We start from the raw sequence: 19,657 nt of genomic DNA on the forward strand, positions 1-19,657 counted from the left end.
ATGTCTGCATTGGTCCCTGCCAGGAGTCCAACAGATTCTTAAAGACACTTAGAGAGGTCAAAGGTCGAGAGCTTCAGGTCTTTTTACAAGATATTCCAGGAAACAGGAGCGGAGTAGGAGAAGGTCCTTTTGTCTAGTTCAGTCCTCACTGAGGGAACACTGCAGGTCCTGAGAGCGCACGCTGTAGCTGCACTCACACAGAGACATGTAGGAGGAGATGTATGAAGGCAGCAGACCAGGAAGTGATTTAAAGATGAAAATGTACCAGTGGGAGAGTCTGTGTGAGGTTAATGGTGTAATTGTTGCTATCTCACATTTTCTATTTTATTTATGTTGTTTATTTTTCCACTTCTATTTTGTGATTATGTTAATATTTTTGCTATTTAATAATTTTACGTTTTTGTCAAAAATACAATGTTTAAAATTGGGAGATATTTTGGTGGGGGGGGGAGGGAACAGCACTGCGCATGTGCCTGATGACGACACTTCCTGCTTTGTTTTAGTTTTTTGTTATCCTTTATCTATCGGAAATTGTTTTCGTGCACTATTTCTGTTGCATAGATTTATTTCAACTACATAAAACTCGTCTATGTTAAAAAAAGTAAAATATTGTTAAAATTGTTGTGGAACTGCGTCATCTTGTGCAAAGTCTCGCGAGAATATTCGAGACGTGCGTCCAGTTCATGGTTCATTTGAAGGTTTGTATAGTCCGTTTAAACAAAAATATATGTTTAATGCCCCTAACGTACGTGTCGATTGTTTACTTACCTGTTACTTGTTTATGTATGACGTCAGTTTTCTTTATTGCTCACTGACTTAACTGATTTGTTGGTTATTTGTCGTGTCAGCGTCGTTAGGTACCTGTTAGCATTGCTAGCTAAAAACATTAGCTTCTCTGCCGGTTTGTGGCCTAAACGAGTCTTTGAGTTGGTTTTCTCTTTTATGGTGTGTGGATACACGTAAAATCTAAAATAAATATATCCCGCATCTAGTAAATAAAACAAATTTATTGAAAGGAGTAAATAATGTTGGAGTCCAGAATGTTTGTTCCAGATTTTAATTTTAAAATGTTTTGATTGATAGATGACGTTCCTTATTTAAAAAATGTCACTGAATCAGTTTATTATATCTAGATGCTGGAATCACAGTTTTCCTACCTTTTTTATTCTTATTTCTTACAAGAAGTTTATGTGTAAATTGACTAAAAAGCAGTGCTTTAAAGGAACATATGTGTGTGTGATCCTTCAGAGTTCTGCTCCAACAGGCCCCTCAGACTGGGCTGATGTTATGAAGAAGACGAGGAGGAAGGTGGTTCCGTCAGTCAGCTTGTTCACGTCTGCATGGAGGACGTGATTCTGCATTATCTGCCTGGATCAGCAGACGGGCTCAGCTCTCTCTTAGAGCGAACAGAGCAGCTGCTGAAGCCTTTCACCTGTCGGACCCCCCCGGTCTTCACCCTCTGGTTTCCCACCGCTGCAGGAGACCACCGGCTGCCCCTCAGACCTGCCAAACCTGCTCCTCGTATCTCCTCCACTGATGTCGTCACGGTGACGGCATGTCAAACAGAAAACAAACCACAGGGAGACATCAGTGACGGCCTCTCAGCTGACGCCCACAGAATCTGTGCAGAAACTCTGCATGAAAGCCCAGAAAAAACTGGAGACACTTTCTGTGTCTCAGAGACGCCAAGCAGTCTCATCCCAGAGAGAGAAACCACCACGCCGGAAAAAGATGTTCTACCTGTCAGACGGTCCTGGACCATCTTCACGCAGAGACGAGTTCTGCTGGAGCCCCTGTCCGAACGGTTCCGTCACATGGTGTCCGTCCAGGCACTCCACCTCCGCCAGAGGGCCAAGTGGGTGATCACCAAAGACAACTGCAGGGACATTGAAAAAGTCAGTCCATTATTCCAGCGGCTGCTTCAAATGACATCAATGTTGTCTAAATCTAAAGTTTTACTCACCTGGGCATAATAAATCATTTGGTCTTTCTCAGGTCTAAGAGGTAAATCCAACCTCAGGAAAACTAAAACAACTTTTTTCACCTCATCATTTATTTATTAAAAATGAAGTCGGTATGCAATAATTGGATAATTACACTTTTTTTTTGTTTCGTTTGTTTTTTTACATTTTCACAAATATTTAAAGTTTTACTTCTTATTATTGACGTCCTCTTCTAGTGTTCCTGTCTTCAGTCGAGACATGAAGACTTTCAGGCATTTGAAAAACACAAACTTTAAAAAGGTCGTTTGGAAAGATGAAGTGACATTAAATCATTAGTAAGAATTAAAAGTTGTAAACGGATGTTATAAACGTTTGGATCAGACATTCACCGTTTTTTTTTTTAGCTTTTTTTTGACATCGTACTGATGCAGAAAGTAAAATTTAATAAATTGATTTATACAATTTCACATTGCACTCAAGCAGATTAGATCTTTAAACATAAAAGAAGGTCCATTCTGAACCACAGACGGTTCAGACTGACCTCGATGCACCAGAACCCTCTGAGGATCAGTTGATTCTTGTGAAAACAAAGTATCATGGAGTTTTAAACACCTATTTTTGAGACCAGGAGGACAGGACAGGTGTGTGATCCACCTGTCCACGTGCAGTTCAGGAACTTCTTATCACACTCTGCAGACTTTAAATCCTGCTGCCGCAGGACGGACTCTCGGCAGCTTTTAGAGTTTAATCTTCTGGAAACAGCAAAGCTGAAGCACAAATTGCCGTCACAACGTGCGGTTTATGTTTGTGTTTTTCTGCTGGGATTGTGGATCTTTATCAGGTCACTTTTCCACTGACTTCAGGTGTTGGACTCAACGCCTCATCAGATTTAACTCCAGTGAGGACAGTTTGTTTCTGCAGTTGACCATAAACAGCTTGTGTCTTTAGGCTCTGCTCTGTTTTCATTAAGGATTAATGTGATTAATATTTCTCTGTGCAGTTGATTATTGTTGAAAATATTGTCCCAGGTTTTCTTAAAGCAAAACATAAAATATTTCCTGTTTTGATAAACCAACAGTTTTAAAGCTCTTAAGTTATTTTTCTATCATCATCAAAAAGAAATTTGAAAAATCTTTACTTTTTAATCCTTAAATAAGCTACTGATGAATTTTAAAACAAAATATTTTGAAGAATTTGTTGCATCTAGTTTATAATATACTGTATTATATATTAGCTTTTTCTCAAAGTTTCTGTGTTGGTGTTTTTCTTAAAGATGCTGCAAAACAACAAAATTATCATTTAATAAATTATTTTAGTTGTGCAGCTGGAAACATCTGTTAAGTTGTAAAACGTGATGATTTTGTTAGGAGTCTGTTTTTGAGACGTCCTCCCTCCTCACCTGTCGGTCCTCCTCCCCTCCAGGTGTGGCGCTCTCTGAGCCGGTCCGTCTGGAGCGCCAGGCTGCCGACGTGTAACGCCAACATCCAGAGGGAGCGGGCGGAGATCTGGGTGTTCTGTGACGTTCTGCACTCGGAGCAGGTGGGACGGTTCCTGAAGGACGAGCTGCAGCTGTCGGGGAGGATCAGCCTGTCGGTCCGTAAGCTGGGAAACATCTTCAGCATGTAGAGAAGCTCACGGTGGGATTCATCTGGACTTCTGCTCCTCTCCAGATGTTTGGGTCACTGTACTGAGGAGTGGAGCCTGAAGGAGGCAGTAAAGATCAGTCCACACAATGATTTGTTTAGAATCCTGGTTTAGGCTTTTATATTCATTGATAAATGCAGACTTTTGTCTTCTCATGACAGTGAATGTTTAACTTATTTAAATGTAGGTTAAACCGGTCCAGGTGACATGATTTAACCGTTTTTGTTGTGATCCATCTGGATGATTGAGCCTACAAACTTTTTATATGTAGGTTAGTTCACTGAAATAGAAATACGCTGGAGTGGCCAACCACCAAACCAATGAGGTGAGAATTTGTGCCACCATCTTGATAGGTGCTACATACGGGTCCTTAATTTCTGTCGGCATGGCAGCAGACCGGAAAATTTTAAAGAAAAAACAGAATTCAAGGAGCCCAGTGTTTTGGACTTAAATTGTTATGATTTTCAGAACTGCATCTCCATCTTCTGCTGCTTTATCTGGCAACGGGTCACAGAGATATCAGGTCCAGGAGAAAAACCCAGACCTCCCCCTCCTCACTGGCACTCCAGCTCCTCCTGAGGTGTTCCCAGACCAGAAAAGATATATATAATCCCCCCTCTGAGGGTTCTGGGTCTGCCCTGGGGTCCACACAGTGGGACATGCTTGGAAAACCTCCAGATTTAGGCATTTTACCATGAAATAAGGTTTTCTGTGTATTTTCTCTTTGGGAATAAAAGTCCATTACACTATTTTAATACCAGGGCTCATCACTCCCTCTGGACTCGTCTGCGATGATTTCTGTGAAACATGAGGGTCAACATGTACCAGATAATCAAAAAATAACGTCAATATTAGAAACATTTGTCTCAAATATTATGCATTAGTCTATAAACTTATCTATTTTATCGGTAAAAGATTTGTGCACAATAACTAATTTTGTGTATAAACTACACAAAATCTCAGTTATGTGTTTAAATCCTGAAATGAATCATAAGGATAAATATTTCCAGTATTACGAGGAAAAACAACAAAAAAAGTTCAATCGTGTCATCTGGATCAGTTTCTTGAAGTGAGAAACGTTTCGTCCCTCATTCAAAGGACTTCCTCAGTCTACGGCCTGCCAACCAGATCTGTCCCATAAGGAACCTTCACAGGAACGGCCTGAGGACGAGGCTGTTTCTCTCTCTGCCAGTCGGCCATCTGGCCTAAAACATTTGATTGTTCATGATTCATTCAACCTTTTTAGTCCCATTGAGCCACGAGGACTCGTTTACAAGAGAGACCTGAATTTTAACAGAGTGATCGACAACAGTGGACAACAATAGACAATCACAAAGGATGCATACAAGTTTATTTATTTATTAACAAATGAAAATAAAATGGTAATTAAAGGAAAAGTAGTGAAAAAACAGCTTGATTGCGAGGTGGTTTTGTGATGATTGATTGTTTTGGATGGGTGTGCTTTGCAGTGCACGTGTTAAAAGTCTGCTGAGATTCCAACAGGAGGTCGGCTTGAAACACAGCAGTGAAGGTTACCTGTGGGACAGATCTGGTTGGCAGGCCATAGACAGGAAGTCCTCTGGATGGGGGACGAAACGTTTTCCACTTAAAGCAACTGGTCCAGATGACACGAGTTAACCTTTTTTGTTGTTATCTACCTGGATGATTGAGCTTACAAATCTTTTTTCATTATGAGGAAAATGATATATAAGTTTTTATTAGTAGTCTGGAATGAATGACCTCCAGAGATTGGTAGCAGAGCTGTTTACAGAAAAATACTTACTTTAAATCTACCCCAGCAGTGTTACTGCGGTGTGCAAATATTTTACCTTCAATACCGCTCGACTGGATTTGGTGCAAGGCTCATTACAGAATACCGGTCTCCTGTTCTCACAGTGTACAGCATGTTTTTTAAGTACAAAGACTATTTCTTTATGTTTTTGAACTAATGATGCAGCTCACACAAGGTGTGACCTCTACATGCAAACAGTATGAAATGTAGCACCTAACAAGATGGCTGCCATGAAGCTCACCGAGCGCCTGTCATGATTGTTCCTGTGTATTCCAGGCACCAGCGTGACCCACTTCCTCATCTCTCTGATTGATTCTGTGATGTTGGTGAAGTGCAGCTGTTTTATTAATGAGAGTCTGAGCTGCCTCGGCAGATTATATATTGTATAAGACAAACAGCTGCAGTGATCCAGATGTTTGCTTCTGACTACTTTGGGCTGAGTGCTGCTTTTGACCCAAGTCAGAGGTCGGGTGTACTTGATGTCGCGGATCTCTGAATGTTTATCAGACTTTAAGTCAGGATCTGCACACCCATAAACCAAATGAATTATTTTACAGATTAGGTTTAACCGTTAACTCGGTCCCGTCTTTCAACCGTTGACGGCTCGTTACAGTCGGAGCTCCTCACGATGTGGAGCAGTTCTGGGTTTCTCTGCTCAGATGTGCTCAGGAGGCTGGTGGGATCGGCTTCGGCTGGAAGTGGAACCTGAGTTTAAGGTGTGTGAGCTGGATTTGTCACATTACTTTTTAATTAGGAGCTGCTCGTGTTCCAACAGGTAACCACTGCTGCAGCGCAGACGTCACCTGCTGAAACTGACACCTAGCTGCTCAGAACCGCACAGAACTCACGAGTTTTACAAAACAAACCAACTGGACTTCTGCTGATGGTTGGTTGTTTTTTTGTCTAGGAAGCTTTCTCTGTTCAGAACTGAAGAGTGTGGAGTTCTGAGCTTTATACTATTTATTTATTTATTTTTAATATATATTTTGGGTTTGTCGGGTTCACCAGCGCTCAGACAGATGACCTCAGATATTTACATTCTGGTTTTTATCGTTTGAACCCAGAAGTGGTGTCATGTGTTGTCTCTTTGTTTCTGAGGGGTCACGTGACACTCGGCTAATCAAATTATTTTAGCAGCAGCTAAGTGGAACCAGACAGAAAGTGGAACATCACTCGACCTTTAATCTGTTCACGTATAAAAACATGTTGGATTTGATTTTAGCCTTGTTTATTATTTACGAGTCTCACAAACAGTGGAAACAGTTTACACAACAATCAATTCAGCATTTCTCCACATTGTGCGCACGCAGCTTTAAATCCTGGAGTAACTTTACGGTGATCGTTTGTACTGTTAATGAAATTAAAAAGCTGTGTTTATTTGTTTTATGAATTTAATGTCAGATGTTTGTGATGTAAATAAAAGTTTATATTTTTTATGTATATGGTGTGTTCACTGATGGATGACTGCACATACAGCTGTGCATGTGATGTGCGCAGTGTGTTCTGGAAAAGCCTCCGCAGCAGTCACATGATCCGGGAGTCACCCAGCTTTTAACCGACACACGCACGCTCTTCAGAGCCTCTGTGCTCCTATGAGAGCTGAGTGAATGAGGGCAGCACGGATATACCAAACCCCCACACTCTCCTTTGTTGCTATGGAAACCTACCCTGACAGTACCGCATTAATATCTAGGTTACCGGATATGACGTAGGTGCCCTGCCTCCCTGTCTATGTAAAATCTATCATCACGGCTTTTTAACGCCTGAATTGTTAGAAGATGAATAATGTATTTAATTTATATATCATCATTGCTTGTAGCATCTCAAAAGTTCATTTGATCACGTTTTAATTTATTTCATCACATGAAAATACGCCCTTGTTTTATTTTGAAAAGTTCAGTCAATCCTCATCATTATACGTTTGTCTCCAGCAACAAATTATATCGTCTTAACTGCTTCAATAAGCAGTCAGTTTTTTCGTAATATTAAACTGTAGATCGGACAACTAAATTCTAACAAAAGGCTGCAATCGTTTAAATATGTAACGTTTCTGTTGTTTTGAACACGTTTTATTTTGGCAGGCTCTACCGGAAGTGGCCCTTGTGCTGCGCAGACTTGACGTAAATCTGTGGAGAAAAAAACGAACGGACGGTCCTTGATCGTCTCCATCCTGGAAACGTTCGACAAAATAACGGAACTTCTCGTTTCTGGCGAGCTTCTGGAGGTCGTGTCCAACAAAATGTCGGCTGTGTTCTCTGCTGGAGGCCATCGCTGGTGAAAAAGTTTAAAGATTAAAAGGTGAGCGACGCTCGAGCGACCGACACGAGCTAGTGGGCTAAAGCTAGCAGCTAGCAGCTAGCTGCGCTGGTAGTTCCCGTTTCCTGACGCTCCTCCTGCTGCTTCACAACTTCATGAACGTTTGCTATTTTAAGATGCCTTTTCTTCGAAATTCATGTAAATAGGATTCATTAGATAATCGTTCATTTTAATCAAACCAGGAAAGTATCTTACGGGTCCAGAGTTTGCAGCTTTCCTTCTTTTTCCTCAACGCGAGTTTAAAACTCGACGAATCTTTTTGTGTTCGGGACTTTTTCCTCATTTCATGTTTAATCATTGGACCAGAGCCTAAGACCAATTAAACTGGAGTAATTAAGTGTTAAACCTTTACTGGGAATTAATGATAAATGTAAAAATGAAACATTCGTTCGTTTGTTGGAACTTTTCCTCTTAATTATCTTTTTATTTATTGCATTTGACAATTTATCGGCCACACAAACTGGATTAATCAGGAAGACTTGGATTAATTATGTTTCAGCTTTTTCTTTCGCAGTGTCATTTTTTAAAGTCTTTAATGTAAATTCAGTTTATAATTTGAAGAAAATCAGTGAGTTCTGAATTGAAGATAAAAAAAAACGGATAAAGTAGAAATAAAATAATTTTTAACACGTCGGTTTAAAATCTAATTGTTCTTAATCTGAATTTGTTGGTTATTAAAACAAAATACAAAAGTTTTTACTGGATTTTCAGGTTTTATAGAAAACATGAAATTTCCTTTTGGTAAAACATGATCAGCTCAATTTTGATTAAAACTTAAAATTAACTTTAAGCTGTGGCTACATTTTACTATCAAAGTTTAGATTTTCTGTTTTATCTTCATAAACAAATTATTGTTTCTGACTGTTTTTCTGACGAAACAAATCACTCGCAGGATTTTATTTATTTAAGGAATATATCATTTCATGTTTCAACCAAGACATCAAAATATTAACACTTTTTTATTTCACATACTTTGAAGCAGCTGCTCGTAAATGAAACCGTTTGGTGTTTCGGGCGTACTTCGGCTGTTTGAACTGACGTGTGCCTTTAATCTGGTCAGCTCATCGCTGCTGCTGAATGACTTCCTGGGGAAACTCGACACAACTGCCGAAGAAGCGAGCAGGAAATCAGTTCTCGTTTGTTTGTCATCTTAAGTTTGAGGTCTGTCAGTAAGCTGATCACGTTTAGCTTTATTCTGTTCAGTAAATCAGTAAAATGTGGTCTCCGCAGCTGCTGATGGACCGTTTCAGCTCTTTGTGTGTAAAAGCTGCAGCTCGTCTTTCTGTCCTCCCCCATCATTAAACTTTGATCTCCTCTTGCCTCTCAGGTTGAGCTGTGGCCTCCACAGATGTGGCCTCCGCCTCCTCTCAGACTCCTGTTCATGAAGGCTGAAGATGTCTCTGTGAGCGAGCGCCTGTGGATGTGCCTGGACGGATGACAGGACTGTAGCAGACATGGAGACAGGAGAGACGCACAAACACATGGACACGCCATATTTCCAAAGCCACTATTCTCCACATTAAACCCCCTCAGGACAAGAGAAGACAATATTTTTCTAGTGTTTTCTACTCAGAGTTTCTTTTTTGTTACTGACCGTGAAGCCATACTCAACTAGACGTCAGGATGAGCTCAGAGGGTTTTCAGTACCGAGCTCTGTACGAGTACAAGAAGGAGCGGGAAGAGGACATTGACCTGCATGTGGGGGACATGCTGCTGGTCAGTAAGGGAGCGCTGCTGGCCCTCGGCTGCAGCAACGGAGCCGAAGAGCGCCCGTCTGAAATTGGCTGGCTGCCAGGCTTCAACGAGACCACACAGGTACGACACATCGCAGCCGCAGAAGGTCACTGAGGACGCAGGTTGTCCTGCAGGTGTCCAGGTTGTCCCGTCCACTTTTCTTATCTGGTATTACGTCAGTTTTAACTTGCTGTGGGCTGCAGCTGCCTGATGGAGGAACGTGTTGATCTGATGAGGGTGAACCTTTAGAACCAGTTTGAGGGTCCAGTTCAGAGCTGGTTCAGCTTTAGAAGAACATGTTTTCTTCTAAATAAACATCTCAGAGTGATTACTAAAGACAGCCATGTTCTGATAACTTTAGCTGTTATTTACAGACCGATGTTCTTCAGCGTTCAGGAGCAGGAAGCTACGGCAACTCCACTGGGACAAACTCCACCAAGCAACTACTGTTCTTCTGACTCCTAAAGCAGCAACACAGATTAACTACATTTATTTTAGACGTTTGAAAACGGATTCAGAATCTTCCATGTTAAAATTTGATGCACCTAAAAATAGATTTTATCCCCTAACCCCAAAGACTTGAATAATTCAAAATAATTATTTAAAAGTGAAGAGTCATCCACACAGATCAGAGTTTGTTTCCTTTAAACTCCTGCTTTAACACTCTCACACAGGATCACTGAAACACCAGCTGTTGCTTTTTAAACCAGTAGATTTATGCTTACAGCTACAAACCAGGTTCCTAACTTCAGCTGCAAACAATCATTATCAAAGCTGGTCTGAACCACGGACCAGGTGGCATTTAAAACGTCAGACGTTGTTCATATTATATAAAAAACAAAATATTCGTTGCAAAATCATTGAACTGGTCAAAACTTCATAAAGTAAGAAACAAAATCTGCACAGAAACATTTATATTGATGGTTAATCATCTTCTTTTGGCCATTCCCTCTTCAGGGTCTCCACAACAAGTCCTCCGTCTCACTCTGTCCCTGCTCTGGACATGTCCAAACCACTGTCCCTCCTCTGGACATGTCCAAACCACTGTCCCTGCTCTGGACATGTCCAAACCACTGTCCCTCCTCTGGACATGTCCAAACCATCTCAGTTTGGCCTCTTAACTTTATCTCCCAGTTCTTCATCCTGGGAGATAACTTTATTTATGGTTAATGTGTCCCCAAATTAAAAAGCTGCTAACTACCCGTTGTTTTTTTACAGTAGGGGGTGTCCAGTCCTGTTCCTGCATGTTTTAGATGTTTCTCTGCTCTAACACACCTGGTTTGAATCTATGGGTGATCCTCTGGAGAACATGGAGAGGTAATCTAAATTTTGAATCAGGTGTGCGGGAACAGAAAAACCAGTAAAACATAGTGGCCCTTGAGGACCAGGACTGGACACCCCTGAGCTACGGAACCAGCCAGAAACTGCAAACGGGTCACCAATGATGTTTAGTTATAAGCTGTTCTGTTTGGAGAAAAGCAACAGCTTTGATGTCGTTGTATATCTTTAGGTTCATATTTGTTGAGTAAAGTCTGGACTGATTTTGTTGACGTGAAGTGCATGGCTGTATTGCATAAATATGTATCGAGATATCTGGCAACCTACTGGAGTAAATATTTTCTAACTGCACCATAATGATAAAGTTCAGGGGAACATTTCATGTCTGCTGTCATAGTTTGCTGTGAGAACTTTCAAAGAAAATGTGAAGGAAAACATTGTCGCTTTGCCACCGTCTCAACTCATCTGTTGTGCACCACACGGCACCAGTTAAAGGCCGGCCCTCTGCCAGTACCACTCCCACTCAGCTCAGTTTGTGGGACCGTCTTGTTTGAGACTCAGAGGGTCTGACTTTGGCGTGAGCAGATAGCAGCCGTTGACTGGCCAGCAGAGCTACGTCACTGCAGACCTGGAAACTACATCTGAACCTCCACTTCCTCATCGCGTTGACGGACGGCGCCACAAGAAACGAGCGCGTTTACAGAGAGATCTCAGAGATGATGGTGCAACATGGCTACACCCAGACTCTTATAAGCAGTGCCAAGACGAGCTAAAGAAATTCAAGTCCGATGAACGGCCGCAACAAGTGGAGTGGCACAAAAAGACGTTACGATACCGTCCACAGAGCGGGGAAACGGATCACTGACGAATCATCTCCACCTGAGAAGAACCGTTAAGACGAGAGCTGAGTGGAGTCACACTTAACGGCAAAGCGTCTTATTTTAGTTTGACGGGTTGGACTTTAATTCTCTGAGTGAAGCTCGTTAATCCAACTTTATTAAACATGGTGGTTCCAACGTTTTAGGAGCGTTTCTGTTTGGACCTCATAAACCAGGCCTGCGTGTAAGGAGTTCTTGGTTCTGGATCAGCAAACACTTGGTGTTTCTGCAGCATCAGACCACGACCCCCCCGAGCTTTGACAGATCAAATGAAAAGACCCAGTTCTGAGTTCAGGACCAGTTTGGCACCATATAATCCATTACATACTGGTAGTTCTTACTGGGTATTTTCCTGAAGCGCAGACCCAAACTCTGCAGTAATGTTGGGTTTGTGTCTTCACAGTTTGTCGTGCAATTATGGACAAAACATTGTAACTTCTGGTCCATCTTGTCAAACGGAGAACGTCCAGCTCAGTTTGGGCCCGTGAGACTCGTAACATGATGATGATGATGATGATGATGACACTTGCTCTGAAGAACAGACGAACTGAAAACGTTTGAAATGGTTTTGAGCAACATAAACTGTACCGGTACTCAAAGCTCTTTACAACACAATCTGTGCACTCATTTACCTCAAGCACACACACACACACACACATACACACACACACACAGCACTTTACTGCATCTCGACAAAGATGTGAATCGGTTGCACTTTGATCCAGCTACTGGTTTAAATGTGCTTTATAAATAAATGTGACTTGACTTGTTGAGACTAATCGGAGCTTTAGATCACACTCATGCACTGATGAGACACGTCGGGTGCAACGAGGGGGTTCAGTGTCTTGCTCAGGGACACTCCAACATGTGACTGCTGGTAGAATCAAACCCCCAACTCTCCCACTGGAGGGCGACTGCTCAAACCAGTCAGCCACAGCCGCCCCATAAGACGACTGAAGACGTCCAAACGTCATAAAATCTTTGAGTGAATCAAAGATCAACGTCTTGGTGTGGCAGCGTTTCTGTTTGAACTCTGTTTACTCTCATTCATGTGCGTTGCTGAACCATAATGACCACTTTGTGGTTCTGTATAAAAAAAACTTAATGAAAGAGTGCAAACACAGGCAGCAGTTATGAAGCGAAACACAGTCTGAATCAGAACCAGCACCAGTCCAGCCCTGCAGCATGAGATCAGCTGAAATGTGACTCCTGACGGTAAATCCAAACGTGCTCATTAAATCCAGTTTTCTGTGCGTGGGGACGTTGCAGGACAGGCTGCAGATTGTTCTGAGATCACACGCTGGCCTGAAAACAAACTCAAGCTCAAAGTGAAGCAGGATGATTCAGTTTGATTTGGATCATGACGACAACCAACGAAGGACTCGTAAAGTCAGGAGACAGAAATGATTCTCAAAACTCAGCAGAACGTTGAAATAACCTGAAGTGCTTTGAGCTCACTCCACTCTGACTAACGTGGTTTTCTGTGTCCGGCAGGAAAAAGGAGACTTCCCGGGCACGTACGTGGAGTTCGTTGGGAGGAAGAGGATCTCTCCGCCCACTCCAAAGCCCCGCCCTCCCAGACCACCATCAGCGGCGTCGGTCCGGACCGACTCCGAGTCCGAGAGTAAGTAAAAGTTCTGAGTCATGAAGTTTCCATCAGCCCAAAGATCAGCGGGTCACGGTTCTGTCCTGATGCAGCAGCAGAACGTTTCCATGTAAACACGGTAATCTGATGTAAAGATGTCTTCATCATCTTCATCGCGATGGGTTTAATCCCTCTGCTGCTGCCGTGGCCTTACGGCAGGGCCCGGACACTTTCACAATAAACAGACATTTTAATCACCAACAGAACTTGTTGCTATTTTTCAATGAAAAATAAACTAAGAAGGAAAGAAAATGTTCCGCTTTGATCAAATATAAACTAAGTTATGGAGGCCGTCGTGAGTCTGAACTTTATTTGTGAAAAATAATAAATGCTCCTTTAAAAATGATCATATTTTCATCCCAATGACTGTGAGTGAACATAAAATGAGTAAAATGACTCCCCTCATAAATTCAGATGCCTTTAATTTATTTAAGGTTTAAATAATTAATAAATGAGCCGCCGGTGTCGCAGAACGCCTTCTGTCTTTTTACAGCACTACGTTTACAAAGCTGCTCTTTTTGTTTCTCCTCTCACAAACTGCCCTCAAACCTGTTTTAATTCTCTGACGGTCATCAGAACGTCACACTTTAGGGCTGCAAGTTACATTACTTCAACCAAAAGCATAAAATGATCCATTTGTTTCGTAATCACTTTCTGTTAGCGTTTTTATTTACAAATTACAGAACTCTAAATGAACTGCTTATAATTGTTTCTTTATTTATTTTATGGTAAAAGCTGTAAAGAGCTGCGTGTTGACCTCTGGTTTAGAGTTTCTGCTCGTTTATTAAAAATCATAAATTTGTCACTTTTTCTAAAGGTTTTATTTTTTCTGTAGAATTTGCACGTTAGGACTCAGTGCTGCTTCCTGTCTTCTTAAAAACACATTTCAACGTCTTCCTCTGTGAGGACAGTTCAGGTCAGAACTTAGACCTTCGCTCAGACCCAAAGTCCAGAACCGAACCGCCCTCAGAACCGCTCCTCGTGTTCTTCACGGCTGCAGAAGTTTGCATGAGCTCAGCTGCTGTTTAGTCAGGGCTGTGGCTGCTGACTGAACAGATCTCAGGTCTGTTCTGCTGCCATCAGCTTCACGGAAAACACAGGAAGTGTGCGTGTGCGTGCGTGCGTGTGTGTGTGTGTGTGTGTGGTAGTCAGCACAGTTTAGATTACTGTTCTTACCTGCCTCTTTCACTGAACTGCACGTTTTTCACTTCCTCTCTTTCTCCTGTCTGAGTGAAACGTGCTGGAGGGGTTTACCTCCTTGTGTCTGTAAAGACTACGTTACCCATAAGCCTCAGCCTTGCTGCCGTAATGCGAAAGAAAGGATTAATTTTTCTGAATGTCGGGTTTCAGCAGTGACGGCTTTTATCAGTTTCTGCGTGTTGTTGATTCAGTCTGAAGCTTCATGTTCAACGTTTGTTTGTTTGTTTGTTCTTCAGGCTTTGTGTTACCAGACCTCCCCGAGCAGTTCGGCCCCCCGGACACGGCCCCCCCGGTCCTCAGCAGACTGATGGAGCTCATAGAGACTAAAGGTAACAAACAGGAACATGAACAACTTCCTGTTGGTTTCACTGATTCGCTGCTGCCAAACATCAAATAGTTACAGAAACATTTATCTTTAGTTTCTTCCAACTCACTCGTTTGTGTATTTTTACCTTTAATCTGCATCTGACAGAAATCAAATTAAACTCGGCCTGACTCTTGCTGTTCGAGCACGTTGTGAGATCATTCATTGAGTTAATCAGATGTTTGGACAGAACGTGCGCTGCAACTTGTAAAACTAAATGATCAGGGTCCTGTGAGAAACGGGTCTGGTTACACCCGTATCATTTACTGTTTGGTTCTGAAACAGCCCGCACTTTAATCTGTTTACTGATGGATGTATTCGGTGATTAAAAGTTGCTGTTTTTTAAATTCTGTGCAGGTCTGGACAGCCCCGGGGTTTACCGCAGCATGAGTGGAGGAGTTCTGGACACCCGACACCTGGCCGACACCGGTGAGGGCTCTGACAGCCTCTTAACGTGGTTCTGTCTGCAGCCGGGCCTTGTAGGTTCAACTGGGGTGCGTTTGTTTTCAGATCTGGAGCAGCTGGACGTCCCCTCTCTGTGTGACGGGGTGGTCCGGTTCCTGCAGGACCTCCCTGGTCCCGTCCTGCCCCCTTCGCTGCAGGCCGACATGATCCACACGGTCCAAGGTCAGCAGAACCCAGAACCTGCTGGTGCTGGAAAAACCTCCGGATCCAGTTTGTTCTCAGCAAAAAGAGAAATGGGAAGATATGAAATCAAACACGAAGCTGACTGGAATAAAAAACTCCACCTGGGTTAAAATTCTTATGCACATAATTTAACAAACAATATTAATCTAGACTGTAGTTTAAATTAGTTATTTAAAACACTATTGGCTAAAAACGGAAAATGAAATTATTGCATAATTATTTAATAATTTCATCCCTTAAAGACCCAAGTTTGTTATGAATAAGAGACTTGTTTAAAATAGTTATAAAGTTATAAAATGTTAATTTAAAAACTTTGATCCATTTTGTTCGTCCCTCCACCACAAGGTGGCAGCAAAACACCAACCAGCCCGAACAGGAAACAAACAAAACTCTTTGGGTCCAACATCTGGAATAAGTCGTTAAGAATGTTTTAAATAATTTTCTGAGATTATCCAGTGATGTTCTGGATTAAAACCCAAAGGAAGAGGAGATCAGGCCTGTTCTGTGTTTCTGTGTGCAGAGGTTCGAGACCCGGAGGACTGCGCTCAGGTGCTGCGGGGCGTGGCCAGTTCTCCCGCCTGCCCCGCCCAGTACGGTTTGACGCTGCTCAGCGTGGTCCGACACGTGGCCCGTCTGTGTCTGCACGGCTCCAGGAACCAGCTGAGCCCCCGGACCGTGGCCGAGAACTTCAGCCCGCTGCTGTTCAGACAGACGTCTGGGTCAGAACCACACACACGTTAAACACGCATGTAAACACGCATGTAAACACGCATGTAAACACTCATGTAAACACGTGTTTATCAAACATTTAACAAATGCCTTCAATGCGGAGGGAAGATTCAGAGTTCTAATCTAGAACACTTGAAGTTTTGGTTCCTTTTCCTGTTCTGGACCTCACGACTCGCGGACTCCTTCATTTTTCGCACAGATTAAATGTAGAAAGTTATTTATTTTCAGACGTGAGATCATCAGGTCTGATGGAGTCTCTGTGTTCAGGTCTGAGTCTGATGTGGATCCGCTGGTCCAGGTCCTGGAGGTTCTGATAAGCAGTGAACTCAACATGAACCAAGCAGCACCAGGTAACGGGAACACCTCACTCTGGTTTCATTGTTGTGTCCACTCGTCCGTTCTTCTGCGCGGTGCCTGAAAACTGGCTCAGAACAATTAAAGCCACGTCTCAAAAGTTTGTTTGTTTTTTGCTAAAACTTTAAACTTTCACCTTTTCCAGGCAGGATGTCTGCAGAGTCTTAACTACAGAAACGTTTGGACTAAATCTTAAGGTTTTTTAACGTTCGTGACAATAAAATCACCCGCAGGCGTTTTGTTTCCACGGTTGTGCTGCTGTTTGGAACCAGAGGAATAATCTCCACACAATCCCTTTTGTTGCAGTGAAATGAGTTTTTGGTTATAAAACGTTTTAAATATCTTGAGCTTTTCAGAAAGTTAACACAAACTAGAAGTTTAGTTTTTACAAATTTTCTTCATTTGACACAAAATAAATCTTTCTGGATGCCGTCGGAGCCGACGACGCTGGCGTCGCGTAACCCGGACTGCAGATTTGTTCTTTAATCTGAGATTAAACAGACGGGAGCGCCACCTGCTGATCTCACAAACTGAAGAGTTTTTATCAACTCTTTTATCAACAAACGTTCCTGTGGGTCTGTTACCGAAATATCTTTGTTTATTAACCTTTAATTAACCAGACGGATCCCGCTGAGACCACAGGTCCTGCTGGACCTGCAGGTTCTGGACCGGGAGGAAACCCACGAGGAGAACATGCAAACTCCACACAGAAGGACCTCAGGATTGAACCAGGACCTTCTTGCTGTGAGGCAACAGTGCCAACCACTGATCCATCGTGCTGCCCGATTATCTGATCAGTCTTTGATGTCGGTCAAATTCAAGATGGCTGATGGACCGCCATCATGGCTGCAGCTGTCAGGAAGAGCGGAGTGTGGCGTGGTAGCTGAGAGTCCTCGTCAACTCGTCCTCCGAGTGCATGACGTCATTTTAAGGTTGGACTACATCGTTTCTTCTCACCTTCAGGTGATTTTAGTTTTGAAGTGTGGCGTGAAAGGCGGCGGGCGACAAGCATTTGGACGGTTCATCAGAAAATCCCTTCATTCTGTTGGAATTAAAGTTGTTTCTGAAAACGAGGCAGACCTTCTTCCTGTGAGGCGACAGCATCAGCCGCCTCTCCACCGTGTCGGCCACCTGCTGGAAACAACACGCCAGCTGCTGACCCTCCATGATTTGTTCCTCCTGCTGGTTCCTGGTTGATGTGAAACGACACGAGAGAGCGTGTTTATGAAAAGGCCCAGTTTCATCAGGTCTGAGTAACTGGGCGCTCAGAGCTCTGCTCCACGGTCCAGACGCTCGTTGGGACGATCACATGACTGACGTGTGTCAGTCCGCTTCTTCTTCGTGTGTTCAGAGGTTCTGAGTCAGTTGGAGCGAGCAGCAGCTGAAACAGTGACATCATCCATCCACCGGCTGAGCGATGCTGCGGAGGAGGAGGGGGGGCGTTGCCCCGGTGACATCACTGCCACCGTGGGATTGGCTGAGAGCAGCGGTGATGTCACACATCTCCAAGCTGCTCTCCGGAGCTTTGAACTGGAGCTGGGAGAGAAGACGGATGGAGGGGAAGTTGTGTCGTTTCTGAACATGTCTGCGCTGCAGACGGACGACTTCTGCACAAAGAGACGTGAAGATGAGCACCAGCTGCAGGGCTCTTCTCAGAAAAACCTCCTGGACCCCCCAAAGACAAATACGTAGCTCCAACTGAGATGACGTCACTTTTTCCAGAGCAGAAACGGGATGGACTGACGGCAGGACAGCATGAGAGAGGACAGGCTTTTATTTCCTCTCTGAGTCGCCGCTGAGCTCCGACGGTTTAGAGGAGGCCATGGAGCGAGAGGAGGGGGTCAGGTCCAGGTCCGAGTCCACGAGGGGCCGAGAGAAGATCCTGTGCTACATTAACATGCAGAGTCCAGGTAGGACCTGAGAACACCTGAGCAGGTCGCTGTCGTTCTGAAATGATTGATTTATTAAACCTGAACTCATGAAATCGTGATTTAAAAATCACGGACGACTTTGAGGAATTCATTTTTCAAACACGAGAAGAAACGATTCGTCACACGAGCCGACAAACATGACGCAGTCTCATCTCCACCCGCTCCACCACTTTTCTCCTTCCATCAGCCGTGAGTTGTTTCTCGTTTAGTTTTCCAGCTTCCTGCTGGCGTTCTCTCCATTGGTCTGAGGAGAACGGCTCGTGATCGACCTCCTGCTGCTTTGCTTCACATCTTCTGACTTGTAGGTTGTAGCGAATCCCTCGGAACTGCTGGAGTCACAGAATCTTCTCACTTTGCTGCTGAAGATGAGGTTTCCTCCTCTGGTGCTGAACATTCAGCAACACGAACGAACCAGCTGCTGCTTTAACAAATGACTTGACACCGTCTCACGGACTCGTTTAATTAGATGAAAGAAACGGAGCGTTCCTGCTGGAGCTGCACAGATCTGTGCTCCGGACAAATCAAGATGTTATTCATGTTTTATTGTGACAAATGTTTAATCACATTAAACTGACGTTTCACCTGCTGCCTGACAAACTTAGAAACTGATGTGTTGAGCTGTTAGCTCCGAGTGTGTGTTGAGGATGACTCTCCTACTACCACACGAGTTTTAGTTAAATATCAACATCTATCTATATAAATATATATGTATATAAATATATCTATCTATCTATATCAATATCTATATCAACATCTATCTATATCAATATCTATATCAACATCTATCTATATAATAAATATGAAACGGAGTTAGTTATTTATTTTTCTAATGTAGTTCAACTGTGGCTCACTGAATCTTTGTGGTTACTCCAAAAGGTAAATCAGTTGTAGACACACATCCAATGATTAGTTTCTGTGACTTATTAAATCCGTGCAGTGACTCAAGAGATATTTTACTAACAGACTCGTAGGATTGACACCAAAGCTTCAGGACAGAAGTCGTGCAGCGTTTAGCTCTTAATACATGTTTTGTGAATTCTTCTCAGCTACAAACTTCACAAATGTGTGAGATTTTCTGCAGATTCAGTAAAACGTAAAATGTGCTGTCAGTCCAAGGTTTACCTGTTCAGGTGCAGAGGTTTACCTGCTCAGGTGGTGTAGAGGTTTACCTGATCAGGTGGTGTAGAGGTTTACCTGCTCA

The 19,657-nt window shown here is 43.0% G+C and overlaps 2 protein-coding genes across 2 annotated transcripts in view; both read left to right on the forward strand.

Annotated features, from left to right (window-relative positions):
* Positions 1-1,334: 1,334 nt before the first annotated feature.
* On the forward strand, positions 1,335-3,702 carry zgc:101664 (uncharacterized protein LOC450064 homolog). Its single transcript, XM_037680841.1, has 2 exons — positions 1,335-1,895; positions 3,366-3,702. The coding sequence occupies exons 1-2, from the start codon at positions 1,341-1,343 to the stop codon at positions 3,567-3,569; spliced, it is 759 nt and encodes a 252-aa protein (XP_037536769.1). The 5' UTR covers positions 1,335-1,340; the 3' UTR covers positions 3,570-3,702.
* A 3,792-nt stretch (positions 3,703-7,494) lies between these two features.
* Positions 7,495-19,657, forward strand: part of LOC119413776 (phosphatidylinositol 3-kinase regulatory subunit alpha) — a 15,538-nt gene continuing 3,375 nt past the window's right edge. The window contains exons 1-8 of the mRNA XM_037680837.1: positions 7,495-7,677; positions 9,023-9,510; positions 13,080-13,209; positions 14,667-14,759; positions 15,152-15,223; positions 15,305-15,421; positions 15,963-16,161; positions 16,439-16,521. Of these exons, the coding sequence (XP_037536765.1) occupies positions 9,319-9,510; positions 13,080-13,209; positions 14,667-14,759; positions 15,152-15,223; positions 15,305-15,421; positions 15,963-16,161; positions 16,439-16,521 (886 nt within the window). The 5' untranslated portion in view covers positions 7,495-7,677; positions 9,023-9,318. The remainder of the gene's footprint in view (positions 7,678-9,022; positions 9,511-13,079; positions 13,210-14,666; positions 14,760-15,151; positions 15,224-15,304; positions 15,422-15,962; positions 16,162-16,438; positions 16,522-19,657) is intronic.

Source organism: Nematolebias whitei, chromosome 8, assembly GCF_014905685.2.
Source record: "Nematolebias whitei isolate Nwh7 chromosome 8, NemWhi1, whole genome shotgun sequence".
Classification (NCBI taxonomy): Eukaryota; Metazoa; Chordata; class Actinopteri; order Cyprinodontiformes; family Rivulidae; genus Nematolebias; species Nematolebias whitei.

Bases quoted from the DNA above. Each gene is read 5' to 3' on its own strand.
- zgc:101664 (XM_037680841.1), top strand. From the start codon at position 1,341: ATGGAGGACGTGATTCTGCATTATCTGCCTGGATCAGCAGACGGGCTC. The intron at 1,896-3,365 runs GTCAGTCCATTA...CCTCCCCTCCAG, and splicing joins ACTGCAGGGACATTGAAAAA to GTGTGGCGCTCTCTGAGCCG.